Below are 21,541 nucleotides of genomic sequence, written 5' to 3' on the forward strand. Positions count from 1 at the left end.
GCGATGATGATGGCCGTGATGACGATGGTGCTGGCGATGGTGATGATGATGACGTTGATGGTGCTGGTGATGATGATGATGACGATGACGTTGATGACATTGATGAGACTGGTGCTGATGGTACTGATGGTGATGGTGATAATGATGACGGTGATGATGATGATGACGACATCGGTGACATTGGTGATGATATTGATACTGGTGCCGATGGTACCGATGGTGATGTTGATAACGATGTGATGATGATGACGATGACATTGATGACGGCGTTGATAACGCTGGTCTTGATGGCGATGATGACGGCGATGATGCTGATGGAGGAGCATCTCGTTGGCAGTGAGGGGCCCTCCACTGGCCCAACCCATGGTGCCCCCGTCCGCTCCCGCGCCGCCATCCCCCCAAAACCTCGCGTCTTGGCCGCCGGCCAGGTGCCGGAGGGGTGACGGGGACCTCTCCTCTTGCTCCACCAGGGACACGAAGGGACCCGAAGGCCGCCGTGAGGCCCGCAAGCGAAGGGTTGAGGGATCCGGCCAGGAGCGGCATCCCGACGAGGTGAGTGGGACACGGGGCGCTTCGGCTCTTCATCCTCGCGGCCTCCTCCTCCTCCTCCTCACCCTCCGCCTCCTCCCAACCCGCAGATGGAGATGGAGGAGGAGACCCGGGAGATCCTCCTGCCCAACTGGCAGGGCAGCGGCTCCCACGGCATCACCATCGACCAGACGGACGACGGCGTCTTCGTCAAGCAAGTGCAGCAGAACTCCCCCGCCGCCAAGATGGGCGTCGTGAAGGAAGGTGCCGTGGCGGGGAAGGGTCTTTTTTTTGGGGGGGGGGGGGGGAAGACAGGTTTTCTTCAGTCCCTTCGCAAGGTGGGGGTTGAAGGTGAAGGGGACGTTTCTGGGGGGGACGAGGGGGGGTCTCGGCCCCTTCCAACCGTCTCTCGGCCCTTGCAGGGGACCAGATCGTGAGCGCCACGGTCTACTTCGACAACCTGCAGTCCGGCGAGGTGGCGCAGCTGCTCAACAGCATGGGGCACCACACGGTGGGGCTGCGCCTGCAACGCAAGGGGGACCGCTCTCCGGTGCCGGGACAGTCGTGGGGGCACGAGGCGTTCGGGGCCGGAGGCACGGAGGTCGTCTTGGTGAGTGCCGTGGCGAGGGCGGGCGGAGGGACGAGGCTGGGAGGACATGGCGGCGCTGACGAGCGTCTCTCGGTTGGCAGAGCGGGGACGACGAGGAGTACAGGAGGATTTACACGACGAAGATCAAGCCGCGGCTGAGGTCAGAGGAGGCGGTGGAGGCGGAGTGCGGCGGGACGCAGAGCAGGACCATCACGGTCACCAGGAAGGTCACGGCCTACACCGTGGACGTCAGCGGGCGCGACGGGGCCGGGGACATCAACGTGGTGGGCCCGGACTTCAAGGTCCGCATCCCGGGCCAGGAAATCGGCCGCGCCGTGGGACCGGCGGCTCCGTCCCCGACCGCAGACTGGAGCGTGGGCGTCAAAGGGGCATCTCCGGGGGCTTCCTGCTCCGTGGGACCTCCCGGCCACCAGCTGGATGTCCACCTCGGCGAGGCGCTGGTCGGGAAGCCCGGCGTCGGCCTCTCGGGGACGCACCCGAGGACTCAGATGGACTTGAAGCTGCCGGAGAGCCGCGTTCCTGGTGGAGAAACTGGAAAATCTGTTACGGTGGAGGTGCCGGGGCCTAACGCTTCTGGCATGGCTTTCACGGGCCCTAGGGTTGATACAAACGGACAGATGGGCGGCCCGGAGGCAGGTTTTCATGTAAAAGGCCCTGGAATGGGCGGGAAAATGCACGTTTCTGGCGTGGACGGCCAATTCCATGGAGGTATCAAAGCACCTGGCCTGGACGTCTCCTTACCCACCGTGGAAGGTCCAGCGGGCGATGCCGGAACGGTGGGGAAAGTCAAGATTCCTGTGTTGAAAATGCCCAAATTCGGGTTCGCTGCTGCGGGGCCCGGCCTCGAGGCTCAAGCAGGTGTCGGCGCGCCCGCGGCCAGCGTAGACGTCGGAGGTGGCCACGTCAAAATGCCGCACGTGGCCCTCCCAAAATTCACCGCGGAAGGTTCCACCGTGGAAGTGGGGAAGGTGGGACCCTGCGAGGTAGATGTCGGCGTTCCTGATGTGGCTGTCAAAGGAGAATGGACAGGCCCGATGTTCAAGAAGGCTGAAACGCCCCAAATCTCTCTGTCGGATGTGAACCTGAACCTGAAAGGCTCCCACGCGAAGGGAGATGTGGGTGTTGCGGTAGAAGGGGACGCCAAAGGACTTGGCTCTGTCACTAAAGGTCTCAAGGTGGACGTGAAGGGACCTGGTGTTGAATTTGGAAGCCCAGAAGGTTACTTGAAAGGGCCCGGAATATCGGTGCCTTCCAAGGTGTCGATGCCAGATGTGGACGTTAACGTGAAGGGACCCAAACTCAAAGGAGAAATGGACGTTTCTGTCCCCAAAATAGGTGGCAACTTGAAAGGACCTCAGTTTGGTGTTGAAGGCCCCAAGCTGGGAATGGACGTGCCCGACATAGATGTCAAAGGCCCCAAAGTGAAGATGCCGGAGGTGCACGTCAAGGCCCCCCAGGTCTCCATGCCCGACATTGACTTGAACCTGAAAGGCCCCAAAGTGAAAGGGGACCTGGATGTTTCCGTCCCAAAACTGGAAGGAGAGCTCAAAGCCCCCGGACTTGACGTCAAAGCCCCCGGAGTTGACATCAAAGCTCCCGGACTTGACATCAAAGCCCCCAAGGTTGACATCGAAGCACCAGACGTGGACATTCACGGCCCAGAAGGTAAACTGAAGATGCCCAAACTGAAAATGCCCAAGTTTGGGGTGCCCGGCCTGAAGGGAGAGGTCCCAGACGTCGACGTGTCGCTTCCAAAGGGCGAGGTGGACATTTCTGCTCCCAAGGTAGATATCAATGTGCCAAGTGTAGACATTGAGGGGCCAGAAGGAAAAGTGAAGGGCCCCAAGGTGAAGATGCCCGAGATGCACTTCAAGACCCCCCAGATCTCCATGCCTGACATCGACTTGAACCTGAAAGGCCCCAAAGTGAAAGGAGATGTGGATGTTTCTGTCCCAAAACTGGAAGGAGAACTCAAAGCCCCCGGACTTGACGTCAAAGCCCCCGGACTTGACATCAAAGCCCCTGGACTTGACATCAAAGCCCCCAAGGTTGACATCGAAGCACCAGATGTGGACATCCACGGCCCAGAAGGTAAACTGAAGATGCCCAAACTGAAAATGCCCAAGTTTGGGGTGCCTGGCATGAAGGGAGAGGTCCCAGACGTCGACGTGTCGCTTCCAAAGGGCGAGGTGGACATTTCTGCTCCCAAGGTAGATATCAACATGCCGAGCGTGGATATTGAGGGGCCAGAAGGAAAAGTGAAGGGCCCCAAGGTGAAGATGCCCGAGATGCACATCACAGCACCCAAGGTCTCCCTGCCAGATGTGGATCTGAACCTGAAAGGCCCCAAAGTGAAGGGTGACGTGGATGTTTCCATCCCCACGATGGGTGCTGATTTGAAGGGTCCTGAATTACACCTCAAAGGCCCCAAGGTTGACATCGAAGCACCAGACGTGGACATTCACGGCCCAGAAGGTAAACTGAAGATGCCCAAACTGAAAATGCCCAAGTTTGGGGTGCCCGGCCTGAAGGGAGAGGTCCCAGACGTCGACGTGTCGCTTCCAAAGGGCGAGGTGGACATTTCTGCTCCCAAGGTAGATATCGATGTGCCAAGCGTGGACATCAAAGGACCAGAAGGAAAAGTGAAGGGCCCCAAGGTGAAGATGCCCGAAATGCACTTCAAGACCCCCCAGATCTCCATGCCTGACATCGACTTGAACCTGAAAGGCCCCAAAGTGAAAGGAGATGTGGATGTTTCTGTCCCAAAACTGGAAGGAGAGCTCAAAGCGCCTGGACTTGACGTCAAAATGCCTGGACTTGACATCAAAGCCCCCAAGGTTGACATTGAAGCACCAGACGTGGACATCCACGGCCCAGAAGGTAAACTGAAGATGCCCAAACTGAAAATGCCCAAGTTTGGGGTGCCTGGCATGAAGGGAGAGGTCCCAGACGTCGACGTGTCACTTCCAAAGGGCGAGGTGGACATTTCTGCTCCCAAGGTAGATATCAACATGCCGAGCGTGGACATTGAGGGGCCAGAAGGAAAAGGCAAAGGTCTCAAATTTAAAATGCCTGAACTAAATGTTCAGACACCAAAACTCTCCATGCCAGATGTAGATCTAAGCCTGAAGGGCCCCAAACTGAAAGGAGATGTCGATATTTCTGGTCCGAAGGTCTCTGGAGACCTAAGGGGACCCAAAATAGATGTGGAAGGGCCCAAAGTGGATGTTGATATGCCAGAGGTAGAGTTGGAATGTCCGGAAGGGAAAATTAAAGGCCCCAAATTTAAGATGCCTAAGCTGAATATCAAGGGACCTAAAATATCCAGGCCAGATGTAGATCTGAACGTAAAGGGACCTAAAATGAAGGGAGAGGTGGATGTTTCTGCCCCAAAGATAGAGGGTGACTTGAAAGAACCTGGCGTTAACATTAAGGGTCCAAGCGTAAATGTCGAGGTCCCAGATGTCAACCTGGAGTGTCCAGAAGCCAAACTAAAAACACCCAAGATGAAATTGCCTCATTTTAACGTGTCCGGCCCAAAGATTGAGGGTGCCGACATCGATGTAAATTTGCCGAAAGGAGACATAGATATTTCAGGGCCAGAGGCAGATATCGAAGTGCCAGACGTGGAGGTCGGGGGGCCGGAAGGAAAATGGAAGGGGCCCAAGTTCAGGATGCCGAAGCTGAACATCAAAACACCTAAAATATCCATGCCGGATGTAGATCTGAACCTAAAGGGACCCAAAGTGAAAGGAGAAATGGATATTGCAGCTCCTAAGATAGAAGGAGATCTGAAAGGGCCAGAAATAGACATTAAAGGACCAAAAGTAGATGTTGAAGTCCCCACTGTTGATGTGGAGGGCCCTGAAGGAAAACTGAAAGGTCCCAAATTCAAGATGCCGGACATGCACATCAAGACAACCAAGATCTCCATGCCTGATGTGGACATTAACCTGAAAGGCCCCAAAATGAAAGGTGACGTTGAAGTCTCGGCTCCGAAGCTGGAAGGTGAGCTGAAGGGCCCCGAGGTGGACATCAAGGGCCCCAAGGTGGACATTGACAAACCAGACATGGACGTTCATGGTCCTGAGGGAAAATTCAAGATGCCCAAGTTCAAAATGCCCAAGTTTGGCATGCCGGGCTTCAAAGCAGAAGGCCCCGAGGTGGACGTGAACCTGCCAAAGGGAGAGCTGGATGTTTCTGGCCCAAAGGTGGACATAGAAGGTCCGGAGGTGGACATAGGGGTGCCAGAAGGGAAGCTGAAAGGCCCCAAGTTCAAAATGCCCGAAATGCACATCAAGACAACCAAGATCTCCATGCCTGACGTTGACTTGAACCTGAAAGGCCCCAAAGTGAAGGGAGATGTGGACGTGTCCATGCCTAAGCTGGAGGGTGAGCTGAAAGGCCCCGAGGTGGATATCAAGGGCCCCAAGATGGACATTCAGGCTCCTGATGTGGACGTTCATGGTCCCGAGGGAAAATTCAAGATGCCCAAATTCAAAATGCCCAAGTTTGGCATGCCGGGGCTGAAAGCAGAAGGCCCCGAGGTGGACGTGAACCTGCCAAAAGGAGAACTTGATGTTTCTGGCCCAAAAGTGGACATAGAAGGTCCGGATGTGGACATCGAAGGTCCCGAGGGGAAGCTGAAGGGCCCCAAGTTCAAGATGCCTGAAATGCACATCAAAACACCAAAAATCTCCATGCCCGACATTGACTTGAACCTGAAAGGCCCCAAAGTGAAGGGAGATGTGGATGTTTCTCTTCCCAAGGTGGAAGGGGAGCTGAAGGGCCCAGATGTTGACATTAAAGGCCCTAAACTGGACGTGGACCTTCCTGACGTTGAGCTGGAAGGCCCCGAGGGGAAGCTGAAGGGCCCCAAGTTCAAGATGCCCGAAATGCACATCAAGGCGCCCAAGTTCTCCATGCCTGACGTTGACTTCAATCTGAAGGGCCCCAAAGTGAAGGGCGATGTGGATGTGTCTCTTCCCAAGGTGGAAGGTGAGCTGAAAGGCCCCGAGGTGGACATCAAGGGCCCCAAGGTGGACATTGACGTACCAGATGTGGACGTTCATGGTCCTGAGGGAAAATTCAAGATGCCCAAGTTCAAAATGCCCAAGTTCGGCATGCCGGGCTTCAAAGCAGAAGGCCCCGATGTGGACGTGAACCTGCCAAAAGGAGAATTTGATGTTTCTGGCCCAAAGGTGGACATAGAAGGTCCGGATGTGGACATCGAAGGTCCCGAGGGGAAGCTGAAGGGCCCCAAGTTCAAGATGCCTGAAATGCACATCAAAACACCAAAAATCTCCATGCCCGACATTGACTTGAACCTGAAAGGCCCCAAAGTGAAGGGAGATGTAGACGTGTCTCTCCCCAAGGTGGAGGGTGACCTGAAGGGCCCAGATGTTGACATTAAAGGCCCTAAACTGGACGTGGACCTTCCTGACGTTGAGCTGGAAGGCCCCGAAGGGAAGCTGAAGGGCCCCAAGTTCAAGATGCCCGAAATGCACATCAAGGCGCCCAAGTTCTCCATGCCTGACGTTGACTTCAATCTGAAGGGCCCCAAAGTGAAGGGCGATGTGGACGTGTCTCTTCCCAAGGTGGAGGGTGACCTGAAGGGCCCTGAAATCGATATCAAAGGTCCCAAGGTCGATGTGGACCTTCCGGATGTTGAGCTGGAAGGCCCCGAGGGGAAGCTGAAGGGCCCCAAGTTCAAGATGCCCGAAATGCACATCAAGGCGCCCAAGTTCTCCATGCCTGACGTTGACTTCAATCTGAAGGGCCCCAAAGTGAAGGGAGATGTGGATGTGTCTCTTCCCAAGGTGGAAGGTGAGCTGAAAGGCCCCGAGGTGGACATCAAGGGCCCCAAGGTGGACATTGATGTACCAGATGTGGACGTTCATGGTCCTGAGGGAAAATTCAAGATGCCCAAGTTCAAAATGCCCAAGTTCGGCATGCCGGGCTTCAAAGCAGAAGGCCCCGAGGTGGACGTGAACCTGCCAAAAGGAGAGCTGGATGTTTCTGGCCCAAAGGTGGACATTGAAGCTCCTGATGTAGATATTGAAGTCCCAGAAGGGAAGCTGAAGGGCCCCAAGTTCAAGATGCCTGAAATGCACATCAAAACACCAAAAATCTCCATGCCTGACATCGATCTGAACCTGAAAGGCCCCAAAGTAAAGGGAGATGTGGACGTGTCTCTTCCGAAGGTGGAGGGTGACCTGAAGGGCCCTGAAATCGATATCAAAGGTCCCAAGGTCGATGTGGACCTTCCTGACATTGAACTGGAAGGCCCCGAAGGGAAGCTGAAGGGCCCCAAGTTCAAGATGCCCGAAATGCACATCAAGGCGCCCAAGTTCTCCATGCCTGACGTTGACTTCAATCTGAAGGGCCCCAAAGTGAAGGGAGATGTGGACGTGTCTCTTCCCAAGGTGGAAGGTGAGCTGAAAGGCCCCGAGGTGGACATCAAGGGCCCCAAGGTGGACATTGACGTACCAGACGTGGACGTTCATGGTCCTGAGGGAAAATTCAAGATGCCCAAGTTCAAAATGCCCAAGTTTGGCATGCCGGGGCTGAAAGCAGAAGGCCCCGAGGTGGACGTGAACCTGCCTAAAGGAGATATTGATGTTTCCGTCCCGAAGATGGATATTGAGGCACCAAGTGTAGACATTGAAGGTCCTGAAGGGAAAATTAAGGGTCCCAAATTTAAGATGCCTGAAATGCATTTCAACGTTCCTAAGATCTCCATGCCCGACATCGATTTGAACCTGAAAGGCCCCAAAGTGAAGGGGGGTGCTGATGTTTCTGTCCCGAAATTGGAGGGAGACTTGAAAGGACCCGACTTGAATATTAAAGGTCCGAAGTTGGATGTTGATGTTCCTGATGTTGACATTGAAGGTCCCGAGGGCAAATGGAAAGGACCCAAGATGAAAATGCCCGATATGCATATTAAGGCACCTAAATTTTCTATGCCTGATGTGGACCTCAACTTGAAAGGACCCAAAATGAAAGGAGAATTGGATGTTTCTGTACCGAAAATAGAGGGTGAATTGAAGGGGGCCGATCTGGAACTTAAAGGGCCCAAAGTGGACATAGAGGCTCCAGATATAGAACTAGAATGTCCAGAAGGAAAGCTGAAGGGTCCCAAATTTAAGATGCCTGAAATGCATTTCAAAGCCCCCAAGATCTCCATGCCGGACTTTGATCTGAACCTGAAAGGCCCCAAAGTGAAGGGAGACGTTGACGTGTCTCTTCCCAAGGTGGAGGGAGACTTGAAAGGCCCAGAAGTTGACATCAAAGGCCCTAAACTGGATGTGGACCTTCCTGATGTTGACCTAGAGTGTCCAGAAGCAAAGGTGAAGGGTCCCAAGTTCAAGATGCCTGAAATGCACTTCAAGACACCGAAAATCTCCATGCCCGACATCGATTTGAACCTGAAAGGCCCTAAAGTGAAGGGAGATGTGGACGTGTCTCTTCCCAAGGTGGAGGGTGACCTGAAGGGCCCTGAGATAGATATCAAAGGTCCTAAACTGGACATTGAAGCTCCTGATGTAGATGTTGAAGTCCCAGAAGGGAAGCTGAAAGGCCCCAAATTTAAGATGCCAGACATGCATTTCAAAGCCCCCAAGATCTCCATGCCGGACTTTGATCTGAACCTGAAAGGCCCCAAAGTGAAGGGGGATGTGGATGTTTCTATTCCCAAGATTGAGGGGGACATAAAAGGCCCGGAAGTTGACATCAAAGGTCCCAAGGTCAATGTGGACCTTCCTGACGTTGACCTAGAGTGTCCAGAAGCAAAGGTGAAGGGTCCCAAGTTCAAGATGCCAGAAATGCACTTCAAGACGCCCAAAATCTCCATGCCCGACATCGATTTGAACCTGAAAGGCCCCAAAGTGAAGGGGGATGTAGATGTTTCTGCTCCCAAACTAGAGGGTGACTTGAAAGGCCCTGAGATAGATATCAAAGGTCCTAAACTGGACATTGAAGCTCCCGATGTAGATATTGAGGTCCCAGAGGGGAAGCTGAAAGGCCCCAAATTTAAGATGCCAGACATGCATTTCAAAGCCCCCAAGATCTCCATGCCGGACTTTGATCTGAACCTGAAAGGCCCCAAAGTGAAGGGAGATGTGGATGTTTCCGTTCCCAAGTTAGAAGGTGACCTGAAAGGACCAGAGGTTAATGTAAAAGGTCCCAAAGTGGACATAGAGGCTCCAGATATTGAACTAGAATGTCCAGAAGGAAAGCTGAAGGGTCCCAAATTTAAGATGCCTGACATGCATTTCAAAGCCCCCAAGATCTCCATGCCGGACTTTGATCTGAACCTGAAGGGCCCCAAAGTGAAGGGAGACGTTGACATGTCTCTTCCCAAGGTGGAGGGAGACTTGAAAGGCCCAGAAATTGACATCAAAGGCCCTAAACTGGATGTGGACCTTCCTGATGTTGACCTAGAGTGTCCAGAAGCAAAGGTGAAGGGTCCCAAGTTCAAGATGCCCGAAATGCATTTCAAGACACCGAAAATCTCCATGCCGGACTTTGATCTGAACCTGAAAGGCCCCAAAGTGAAGGGAGACGTTGACGTGTCTCTTCCCAAGGTGGAGGGAGACTTGAAAGGCCCAGAAGTTGACATCAAAGGCCCTAAACTGGATGTGGACCTTCCTGATGTTGACCTAGAGTGTCCAGAAGCAAAGGTGAAGGGTCCCAAGTTCAAGATGCCTGAAATGCACTTCAAGACACCGAAAATCTCCATGCCTGACATCGATTTGAACCTGAAAGGCCCTAAAGTGAAGGGAGATGTGGACGTGTCTCTTCCCAAGGTGGAGGGTGACCTGAAGGGCCCTGAGATAGATATCAAAGGTCCTAAACTGGACATTGAAGCTCCTGATGTAGATGTTGAAGTCCCAGAAGGGAAGCTGAAGGGCCCCAAGTTCAAGATGCCCGACATGCATTTCAAAGCCCCCAAGATCTCCATGCCAGACTTTGATCTGAACCTGAAAGGCCCCAAAGTGAAGGGAGATGTGGATGTGTCTCTTCCCAAGGTGGAAGGTGACCTGAAGGGCCCTGAAATCGATATCAAAGGTCCCAAGGTCGATGTGGACCTTCCTGATGTTGAGCTGGAAGGCCCCGAAGGGAAGCTGAAGGGCCCCAAGTTCAAGATGCCCGAAATGCACATCAAGGCGCCCAAGTTCTCCATGCCTGACGTTGACTTCAATCTGAAGGGCCCCAAAGTGAAGGGAGATGTGGATGTGTCTCTTCCCAAGGTGGAAGGTGAGCTGAAAGGCCCCGAGGTGGACATCAAGGGCCCCAAGGTGGACATTGATGTACCAGATGTGGACGTTCATGGTCCTGAGGGAAAATTCAAGATGCCCAAGTTCAAAATGCCCAAGTTCGGCATGCCGGGCTTCAAAGCAGAAGGCCCCGAGGTGGACGTGAACCTGCCAAAAGGAGAATTTGATGTTTCTGGCCCAAAGGTGGACATAGAAGGTCCGGAGGTGGACATTGAAGGTCCCGAGGGGAAGCTGAAGGGCCCCAAGTTCAAGATGCCTGAAATGCACATCAAGACGCCCAAAATCTCCATGCCCGACATCGATCTGAACCTGAAAGGCCCCAAAGTGAAGGGAGATGTGGACGTGTCTCTCCCCAAGGTGGAGGGTGACCTGAAGGGCCCCCATGTTGACATTAAAGGCCCTAAACTGGACGTGGACCTTCCTGACGTTGAGCTGGAAGGCCCCGAAGGGAAGCTGAAGGGCCCCAAGTTCAAGATGCCCGAAATGCACATCAAGGCGCCCAAGTTCTCCATGCCTGACGTTGACTTCAATCTGAAGGGCCCCAAAGTGAAGGGCGATGTGGACGTGTCTCTTCCCAAGGTGGAAGGTGAGCTGAAAGGCCCCGAGGTGGACATCAAGGGCCCCAAGGTGGACATTGACGTACCAGACGTGGATCTTCATGGTCCTGAGGGAAAATTCAAGATGCCCAAGTTCAAAATGCCCAAATTCGGCATGCCGGGCTTCAAAGCAGAAGGCCCAGAGGTAGATGTGAACCTTCCAAAGGGAGAGCTGGATGTTTCTGGCCCAAAGGTGGACATAGAAGGTCCGGATGTGGACATTGAAGGTCCCGAGGGGAAGCTGAAGGGCCCCAAGTTCAAGATGCCTGAAATGCACATCAAGACGCCCAAAATCTCCATGCCCGACATTGACTTGAACCTGAAAGGCCCCAAAGTGAAGGGAGATGTGGACGTGTCTCTTCCCAAGGTGGAAGGAGAGCTGAAGGGCCCAGATGTTGACATTAAAGGCCCTAAACTGGACGTGGACCTTCCTGACGTTGAGCTGGAAGGCCCCGAAGGGAAGCTGAAGGGCCCCAAGTTCAAGATGCCTGATATGCATATCAAGGCGCCCAAGTTCTCCATGCCTGATGTTGACTTCAATCTGAAGGGCCCCAAAGTGAAGGGAGATGTGGACGTGTCTCTTCCCAAGGTGGAAGGTGACCTGAAGGGCCCTGAAATCGATATCAAAGGTCCCAAGGTCGATGTGGACCTTCCTGATGTTGAGCTGGAAGGCCCCGAAGGGAAGCTGAAGGGCCCCAAGTTCAAGATGCCCGAAATGCACATCAAGGCGCCCAAGTTCTCCATGCCTGACGTTGACTTCAATCTGAAGGGCCCCAAAGTGAAGGGAGATGTGGATGTGTCTCTTCCCAAGGTGGAAGGTGAGCTGAAAGGCCCCGAGGTGGACATCAAGGGCCCCAAGGTGGACATTGACGTACCAGATGTGGACCTTCATGGTCCAGAAGGTAAAATAAAAATGCCCAAGTTCAAAATGCCCAAGTTTGGGGTGCCCGGCTTCAAAGCAGAAGGCCCAGAGGTCGATGTGAACCTCCCTGATGCTGATGTTTCCATTTCTGGTCCAAAGGTTGACGTTAGTGTTCCCGATATGGATATAGAAGGACCGGAAGGAAAAATAAAGGGCCCTAAATTTAAGAAACCTGACATGCAATTCGGTGTCCCTAAAATCTCCATGCCAGACATTGACCTTAATTTGAAAGGCCCCAAAGTGAAGGCTGATGTTGACCCTTCTGTTCCCAAAATTGAGGCTGAGCTGAAAGGTCCTAAGCTGGACATCAAAGGGCCAGAATTTGAGGCTGAGGCACCAAAGCTTGATATAGAAGGAAAGGCCAAAAAATCCAGGTTTAAGCTGCCTAAATTCGGCTTTTCTGGGCCTAAAGTGCAAAGCCCTGAGGTGGATGTAAAGCTTAAAAAACCAGACGTTGAAATATCTGGTCCTAAAGTTGACGTTCAAGCTCCCGATGTTGATGTGCAGGCAAAATCAAAAGGCTCGAAGTTTAAAATGCCTTTCCTGAGTATTTCCTCACCTAAAGTTTCGATGCCAGATGTGGAGCTAAATCTGAAAGGGCACAAACTGAAAGGAGAGCTAGATCTTACCAGCCCCAAGTTGGAAGGGGACCTGAAAGGCCCCGAGGTGGACATCAAGGGCCCCAAAGTCAACATCGAGGCGCCCGATGTGGACATTCACGGTCCTGAAGGTAAACTCAAAATGCCCAAATTCAAAATGCCCAAATTTGGAGTGTCCGGGGTTAAGGCTGAGGGGCCAGAAGTGGACGTTAGCATTCCCAAGGGAGACCTCGATGTTTCGGGTCCCAAGGTGGACATTGAAGGTCCAGAGCTGGACATTGAAGGGCCGGAGGGGAAGCTGAAGGGCCCCCATTTCAAGATGCCCGAAATGCACATCAAGACCCCTAAAATCTCCATGCCCGACATCGATCTGAACCTAAAAGGCCCCAAAGTGAAGGGAGATGTGGACGTGTCCCTTCCACAGGGAGATCTGAAGGGACCTGAGTTACATTTGAAAGGTCCAAAACTGGACGTGGAGGTTCCTGATGTTGACATTGAAGGTCCCAAAGGAAAGGTGAAAGGCCCCAAATTTAAAATGCCGGAAATGAACATCAAGGCTCCCAATATTTCCATGCCGGACTTTGATTTGAATTTGAAAGGTCCCAAGACGAAGGGAGGCGTGGATGTCGATCTTTCAGTGCCAAAACTGGAAGGGGACTTGAGTGGGCCAGAAGTTGATATCAAAGGGCCAAAGGTTGACATCAATGCACCCGAGCTAGAGGTAGAAGGGCCAGATGGAAAATGGAAAGGTCCCAAGTTTAAAATGCCAGAGATGCACATCAAGGCTCCCAAAATTTCCATGCCTGATACGAGCCTGAACCTCAAAGGTCCCAAGCTGAAAGGAGACATAGATGTTTCTGCTCCAAAGCTAGAAGGAGATTTTAAGGCTCCCGATATCAATGTTGAAGGTCCCAAAGTGGACATTGACATGCCAGACGTGGACATTCATGGCCCGGAGGGTAAACTCAAGATGCCCAAGTTCAAAATGCCCAAGTTCGGCATGCCGGGCTTCAAAGCAGAAGGCCCCGAGGTGGACGTGAACCTGCCAAAAGGAGAATTTGATGTGTCTGGCCCAAAGGTGGACATAGAAGGTCCGGAGGTGGACATTGAAGGTCCCGAAGGGAAGCTGAAAGGCCCCAAGTTCAAGATGCCCGAAATGCACATCAAGGCACCCAAAATCTCCATGCCTGACATTGATCTGAACCTGAAAGGCCCCAAAGTGAAGGGAGATGTGGATGTTTCTCTTCCCAAGGTGGAAGGCGATTTGAAAGGAGTTGAGCTGGAAATGAAAGGACCCAAAATAGATGTAGATGTTCCTGATGTGGATATTGAAGGACCAGAAGGAAAGTGGAAAGGCCCCAAACTGAAGATGCCAGAGATGCACTTTAAGGCACCTAAAATTTCTATGCCGGACTTTGATCTGAACCTGAAAGGCCCAAAAGTGAAGGGGGATGTGGACGTGTCTGTGCCGTCTGTGGAAGGTGACTTGAAAGGGCCGAAAGTTGATATTAAAGGTCCTGAGCTGGATGTTGACGCCCCAGATGTCCATATTGAGGGTCCGGAAGGGAAGCTGAAAGGCCCCAAGTTCAAGATGCCCGACATGCATTTCAAAGCCCCCAAGATCTCCATGCCGGACTTTGATCTGAATCTGAAAGGCCCCAAAGTGAAGGGGGATGTGGATGTTTCTGTTCCCAAGATTGAGGGGGACTTGAAGGGCCCTGAAATTGACATCAAAGGTCCCAAGGTTGATGTGGACCTTCCTGACGTTGAGCTGGAAGGCCCTGAAGGGAAGCTGAAGGGCCCCAAGTTCAAGATGCCCGAAATGCACATCAAGGCGCCCAAGATCTCCATGCCAGACTTTGATCTGAACCTGAAGGGCCCCAAAGTGAAGGGAGATGTGGATGTGTCTCTCCCCAAGGTTGAGGGTGACCTGAAGGGCCCTGAAATCGATATCAAAGGTCCCAAGGTCGATGTGGACCTTCCTGATGTTGAGCTGGAAGGCCCTGAAGGGAAGCTGAAGGGCCCCAAGTTCAAGATGCCCGAAATGCACATCAAGGCACCCAAGATCTCCATGCCCGACATCGACCTGAACCTGAAGGGCCCCAAATTGAAGGGAGATGTGGACGTGTCTCTTCCCAAGGTGGAAGGTGACCTGAAGGGCCCTGAAATCGATATCAAAGGTCCCAAGGTCGACGTGGACCTTCCTGATGTTGAGCTGGAAGGTCCCGAGGGGAAGCTGAAGGGCCCCAAGTTCAAGATGCCCGAAATGCACATCAAGGCGCCCAAGTTCTCCATGCCTGACGTTGACTTCAATCTGAAGGGCCCCAAAGTGAAGGGAGATGTGGACGTGTCTCTTCCCAAGGTGGAAGGTGAGCTGAAAGGCCCCGAGGTGGACATCAAGGGCCCCAAGGTGGACATTGACGTACCAGATGTGGACGTTCATGGTCCTGAAGGAAAATTCAAGATGCCCAAGTTCAAAATGCCCAAGTTCAGCATGCCGGGCTTCAAAGCAGAAGGCCCCGAGGTGGACGTGAACCTGCCAAAAGGAGAGCTGGATGTTTCTGGCCCAAAAGTGGACATAGAAGGTCCAGAGGTGGATATCGAAGGTCCTGAGGGGAAGCTGAAGGGCCCCAAGTTCAAGATGCCTGAAATGCACATCAAGACGCCCAAAATCTCCATGCCCGACATCGATCTGAACCTGAAAGGCCCCAAAGTGAAGGGAGATGTGGACGTGTCTCTCCCCAAGGTGGAGGGTGACCTGAAGGGCCCTCATGTTGACATTAAAGGCCCTAAACTGGACGTGGACCTTCCTGACGTTGAGCTGGAAGGCCCCGAAGGGAAGCTGAAGGGCCCCAAGTTCAAGATGCCCGAAATGCACATCAAGGCGCCCAAGTTCTCCATGCCTGACGTTGACTTCAATCTGAAGGGCCCCAAAGTGAAGGGCGATGTGGACGTGTCTCTTCCCAAGGTGGAAGGTGAGCTGAAAGGCCCCGAGGTGGACATCAAGGGCCCCAAGGTGGACATTGACGTACCAGACGTGGACGTTCATGGTCCTGAGGGAAAATTCAAGATGCCCAAGTTCAAAATGCCCAAGTTCGGCATGCCGGGCTTCAAAGCAGAAGGCCCAGAGGTAGATGTGAACCTGCCAAAGGGAGAGCTGGATGTTTCTGGCCCAAAGGTGGACATTGATGTTCCAGAGGTGGACATTGAAGGTCCCGAGGGGAAGCTGAAGGGCCCCAAGTTCAAGATGCCTGAAATGCATATTAAAGCACCCAAGATCTCCATGCCTGATGTTGACTTCAATCTGAAGGGCCCCAAGCTGAAGGGAGACGTGGAGGTTTCTGCACCTGATCTGGAAGTTCCTAAAGTTGAGATTGAAGCCCCTGACATCGACATCAAAGGCCCTGAGGGAAAGCTGAAGGGCCCCAAGTTCAAGATGCCAGAGATGCACTTGAAGGCTCCTAAAATCTCCGCCCCAGACTTTGATCTGAACCTGAAAGGCCCCAAAGTCAAAGGTGACTTGGACGTTTCGGCGCCAGGAGTGGAATGTGAGCTGAAAGGTCCCGAGGTCAGTGTGGGCGCTCCGAAATTGGACATTGGGGCCCCCGATGTTGACATTGACAGCCCAGAGGGTAAATTCAAGCTGCCTAAGTTCAAAATGCCCAAGTTTTCCATGCCTGGCTTTAAAGGGGAGGGGGTAGATGTGGATGTAAACCTCCCGAAGGGAGACGTGGACATTTCAGGCCCCAGCATAGAGGTGGAGGGTCCTGATCTCAGTGTGGATGGGAAGCTCAAAGGTCCCAAATTTGCAATGCCCGAAATGCATATTAAGGCTCCTAAGGTCTCCCTGCCCGATGTTGACTTAAACATCAAGGGGCCTCAGCTGAAAGGGGACGTAGATGTTTCTGGCCCCAAGTTTGAAGGTGATTTGAAAGCCCCCCAGATTGATGTGAAAGCCCCCAAAATAGACCTCGATGCTCCCAGTGTGTCCATCGAAGGGCCGGAAGGGAAACTCAAAGGCCCCAAGTTCAAGATGCCCGAAATGCACATCAAGGCGCCCAAGTTCTCCATGCCCGACGTTGACTTCAATCTGAAGGGCCCCAAAGTGAAGGGAGACGTGGACGTGTCAGCACCCAAGTTGGAAGGGGACTTGCAATGTCCGGACATTGACATCAAAGGCCCCAAGTTGGACTTCCAGGCACCCGACGTGAACATCGAAGGGCCAGACGGAAAACTGAAAGGGCCCAAGATGAAGATGCCAGAAATGCACATCAAGACACCCCAGATCTCCATGCCGGAAATAGACCTGAACCTAAAGGGGCTGAAGCTGAAGGGCGATGCTGACATCCAGGGCCCGAAGCTGGAGGGAGGTTTGAAGGGTCCTGAAGTTGACATCAAGGGCCCCAAAGTCGATATTGAGTGCCCAGATGTTGACATTGATGGTCCGGAGGGAAAACTGAAGCTGCCTAAGATGAAGCTGCCCAAATTCGGCCTCAAAGGAGAAGGTCCTGACGTGGACGTGAACCTGCCCAAGGCAGAGGTTGACCTTTCGGGCCCCAAGGTAGACATCAGCGTCCCGGATGTGAGTATCGAAGGTCCAGAAGGCAAACTGAAAGGTCCTAAAGTGAAGATGCCAGAAATGCACATGAACGTGCCTAAAATCTCAATGCCCGAGATAGATTTGAATTTGAAAGGCCACAAAACAAAGGGAGGCTTCGACCTTTCGGCCCCGAAGATAGAAGGTAACCTGAAGGGTCCCGACGTTGACATCAAAGGGCCCGAATTTGGGATCAGAAGCCCTGACATCGATGCTGAGGGTCCCGACCTGAACATCGAAGGTCCGGAGGCAAATGTCAAACTTCACAAGTTTAAGAAGCCAAAGTTTGGGTTTGGGATGAAGAGCCCCAAGGCAGATGTCAAGGTCCCAGGGGCAGAGGTGGATTTCCCGGAGGCTGAGCTGAACGTGGAGTCGCCCGACGTCAGCATCTCTGGAAAGGGCAAGAAGAGCAAGTTCAAGATGCCGAAACTTCACATGAGTGGCCCAAAAGTCAAAGGCAAGAAAGGCGGCTTTGAGGTGAACGTGCCTGGTGGAGAGCTGGATGCGAGCTTGAAGTCTCCCGACCTGGACGTGAGCGTGGCTGGTCCCGACGTGACGATAAAAGGGGACGCTGCGGTGAAGTCCCCCAAAGGGAAGAAGCCCATGTTTGGGAAGATCTCCTTCCCAGACGTAGAGTTTGATCTGAAATCGCACAGGTTCAGAGGGGATGCTTCCATTACGGTCCCAGAAGTCGAAGGGAAACTCAAAGCGCCTGAGCTGGAAGTCTCTGTGCCGACGGTCAAAGGCGACGTCAAAGGCCCAGGTCTCAGTGTGGATGTGGAAGCTCCCGACGTGAACCTGAAGACACCAAAATTCAAACTTCCTGGCGGGGACTTGAAAATGGAGGGCGACCTGAAGGGAGCCACCGTTGATGTTGCCGTTCCCTCCATCTCGGTGCCAGACCTCGACCTCAACGTGAAAGGACCAAAAGGCAAAGTGGAAGTTGGCATCCCCACGACGGAACTGGAAGGTCCCGAGGGAAAGCTGAAGATGGGGAAAATGGGTCTCGGTGTGGACGTCCCCGATGCAAGCTTGGGTATCTCGGCCGGAGGCATGGAAGGAAGCGTGAGCCTCCCGGGTGTTGATGCAAAGCTGAAAGGCCCTCATGTCTCCGGACCCGATTTTGATGGAAACCTGAAAGGACCAAAAATAAAGGGCGACCTGGGTGTCGAAGGGCCGAACGTCAGCCTGGGCGCACCGGATGTCAACGTTGGAGGCTTTGGAGGAAAACTTAAGATGCCCAAACTCAAATCCTCGGCCCTGGAGGGCCCCGACTTGGGCGTGAAGGGAGGCATCGAATGCTCCGTCCCGCAGCTGGAGGCAGATGTGAAAGCCCCGGGTGCAAATCTCCACCTTGGCGCCCCCGACATCGGTATCAAAGGACCCTCGGTGGACGTTTCCGCCCCGGATCTCAACGTGAACCTGAAGGGACCGGCGCTGAAAGGAGGCCTCGACGTTTCCGCTGGCGTTAAGTCCCCCGTCGCCTCGGTGGAGGCGGCAGAGGTTGGCTTTGAAGGCCTGGGCGGCACCATCAAGCTCCCTTCCCTCAAACTCCCCCAGTTCGGTATTTCTGGCCCTGGCGTCAATGGAGCGGACGCGGGCATCAGCGTCGAAGGACCGCAGGTTCGAGGAGGGCTGAAGGGCTCAGGGGCCGGATCGGAAGGAGCGGAGCTGGAATTGAAAGGGCCTAAACTTCAGCTGCAGTCCCCCGGCGTTTCTTTGCCTGACGTCGACCTGAAGCTGAAAGGACCAAACGTCAAGGAGCCCGGCGCCGGCCTCCACCTCGAGGGTCCGTCCCTGGATGTGTCTGCGCCCAAATTAAACATCAAGGGGCCGAAGATCAAAGGCGGCGCCACCGTTGCTGGAGAGGCCAGCGCGGCCGGTGGCGGTCTCCACCTCGCCGGCCCCAAGGTTTCGGTCGGTGTCCCGCAGGGTAGCGTGGAGGGCAGCCTGGGGAAAGTGTCCTTCCCCAAGCTGCGCATGCCCAAATTCGTCTTTTCTGAGCCCGAGGTGAAGGGCAGGGAGGTGGGGGTGGACGTGGAGTTCCCCGGGGCCGACGTCAGCCTCCAGGAGCCGGAGGCGGAGGACGGCAAGGCGAAGAAGTCCAAGATCAAGATGCCCAAGTTCAACTTCTCCAAGGCCAAGGGGAAGAGTGGTGGAGGTGCGGGGTCCCCGGAGCTGCCGGGCCACGGGGGTGACCTGAAGAGCTCCAAGGCCAGCTTGGGCTCCGTGGAGGGGGAGCTGGACGAGGGGACGGCGGCCAAGGGCAAATTCTCCCTCTTCAAGAGCCGCAAGGCGCGCCACCGCTCCTCGTCCTTCAGCGACGACCGCTCGGCCCACTCGACCCCCACGGGGACCCTGGAGACGGAGGGCGCCGCCAAGGGCAAAGCCCCCAAGATGAAATTCGGGACGTTCGGTGGCATGGGGTCCAAGACGAAAGGCTCCTACGAGGTGACGGGGAGCGACGAGGAGGCCGCCAAGCCTTCGCGCCTCTCCTCCTCCTCCAGCACCGACAGCACCACCAAGATCGGCGTCCGCATGCCCTCGGTGGAGCTGACGGTGGCCAAGAGGAAGGAGTAGCGCGGCTGTACATAGGCGCCCGTGTACATACGTCGCCCGCCCGGGGCTGTACATACATTTTGTAGCTTGAGACGCCTCCGACCCCAGCAATAAGGCCGGGCGGCGGGTGGAGGCCGCCCGACGCTGCGCGCTTCACCTTCACTATTTGATAGTTTGAGCTATTTTGATAAAAAAATACCTATTTCCCTCCCCATTTTTCTCATTCTCTTCAGCGTTTCGGTTCACGGAAACGTGTTTTTTTTTTTTTTTTTTTTTTGGCGGGGGGGGTTCGGTTTTTATTTTTTTTCCGATTCTTTTCGGGCTCGTCAGCGGGGAGGAAGGGAAAAAAACAACGAGGAAAACAAGGCGGCCAAGCTCCGAGGCGATGGAAAAAAAAGAAAATAATCCCGTGGTTGGGTTGCGCAAAGGGCTCCGGCATCGGGTAACAGGGACTGGCCGCGGCGTTCCGGCAGGGAAATGCCTCGCGCAGCGGCCTCCAGGGGCGAATTTTTGTGTCAAATCCCAATTTCTGTGGAATCGCGCTTTCTGTCGGGTTCGACTATTTTTTTTTTTAATTTTTTTTCTGTGGAATTCCTGGTTTTTGACAAGCGGAGGTCGAGTTACAACAGAGGAAAAAAGGATTAAAAAAAAAAAAAAAAGGACAAAAAAGCAAAAAGTTAAAAAAAAATAAAAATAAAAACAACGCCCTTTCAGCACTTTATTGGGAAATTAACGGAGAATGTAAAATGCAAATAAAAAGTTTATTAACCGTGGCCTCGTCGCTTCTGTTTGCCCTTGCGTGGGGGTCTGCGGGGGAAAGCTGCCAGCCGGGCTCGGGACGGCGACAAAACCCCAGCCCCAGAGGGTGCCGGCCTTAAGCGGCGAGCGCAGGAGCCCCAAAAACCCCAGAAATTAAAGAAAAATCATCTTCTCCCCCCCCTCCCCCCCCCCGCTTCCTGGACTGGTTCCTTCCTCCCGCCCCCCCCTCGCTCCGGGAATGGTTTCGCCCCCCCTCCCCCTTGTTTCCCGCCCAACCGCCGCCATGTTGGGAGCGGCCGCGCCCGCCCGCTGCGCATGCGCAGAGCGGGGGCGGCGCTGAGGTGAGGGCGGGGGGGGCTGAGGGTGGGTTTGGGGGGGGCCGTGAGGTTTTGGGGGGGCCTAGGGCAGGCTGGGGGGGCTTTGGGGGGGTCTTGGGGGGGGTCTGGGAGGTTTTGGGGGGGGGCTGTGATTTTTTGGGGGGGTTCTGAGGTTTTTGAGGTGTTCAGGGCAGGCGTGGAGGGCTTGGGGGGGGGCTGTGGGACATTCGGGGGGCTGTGGGGCGGTGAAGGGGGGGTTGTTTTACAAAGCTCTTACAACTGGGTTACTACAACGGGTTACGGCGAGCCGCACGCAGTTACTAGGGGTGAGTCACGCCTGCGGTGAGTCACGCGCGGTTACTAGGGGCGAGCTACACACAGCAGCGGTGAGTCACGCGCAGTTACTACGGGTGAGTTACACACACCAGCGGTGAGTCACGCGCAGTTACTACGGGTGAGTTACACACACCAGCGGTGAGTCACGCGCAGTTACTACTGGGTGAGTTGCATGCACTGCAGGTGAGTCACACCCACTGCGAGTGAGTCACGCGCAGTTACTACAGGTGAGTTACACGCTACGAGTGGGTCACACGTAGTTAATACAAGTGAGTTACACTACCAGTGGGGCACACGCAGTTACTACAGGTGGGTCACACGCAGTTACTAGAAGTGGGCCATGCGTACAAGTGAGTTATACACACTACAAGTGAGTTACGCTAGAAGTGGGTCACACTACACATAGGTCTCACACACACTTACTACAAGTGGGTCACATA

General features: G+C 54.1%; 1 protein-coding gene across 2 annotated transcripts; it reads left to right on the forward strand.

The window, feature by feature from the left end:
• The first annotated feature begins 334 nt into the window (after positions 1 to 334).
• On the forward strand, positions 335 to 20,462 carry AHNAK (AHNAK nucleoprotein). 2 transcript variants are annotated; one of them, XM_080609044.1, is made up of 5 exons: positions 335 to 552; positions 639 to 792; positions 951 to 1,138; positions 1,219 to 2,718; positions 2,761 to 20,462. In XM_080609044.1, the coding sequence occupies exons 1-5, from the start codon at positions 364 to 366 to the stop codon at positions 19,708 to 19,710; spliced, it is 18,981 nt and encodes a 6,326-aa protein (XP_080465170.1). In that variant the 5' UTR covers positions 335 to 363; the 3' UTR covers positions 19,711 to 20,462. The 2 variants fall into 2 exon arrangements, with proteins under 2 accessions (XP_080465170.1, XP_080465169.1); XM_080609043.1 differs by having other exon boundaries at positions 336 to 552; positions 1,219 to 20,462.
• Positions 20,463 to 21,541: the final 1,079 nt, after the last annotated feature.

Source organism: Anser brachyrhynchus (genome assembly GCF_964034855.1).
Source record: "Anser brachyrhynchus genome assembly, contig: SCAFFOLD_467, whole genome shotgun sequence".
Lineage (NCBI taxonomy): Eukaryota > Metazoa > Chordata > Aves > Anseriformes > Anatidae > Anser > Anser brachyrhynchus.

Bases quoted from the DNA above. Each gene is read 5' to 3' on its own strand.
- AHNAK (XM_080609043.1), top strand. From the start codon at position 364: ATGGTGCCCCCGTCCGCTCCCGCGCCGCCATCCCCCCAAAACCTCGCG. The intron at 553-638 runs GTGAGTGGGACA...CCCAACCCGCAG, and splicing joins AGGAGCGGCATCCCGACGAG to ATGGAGATGGAGGAGGAGAC. The intron at 793-950 runs GTGCCGTGGCGG...CGGCCCTTGCAG, and splicing joins GATGGGCGTCGTGAAGGAAG to GGGACCAGATCGTGAGCGCC.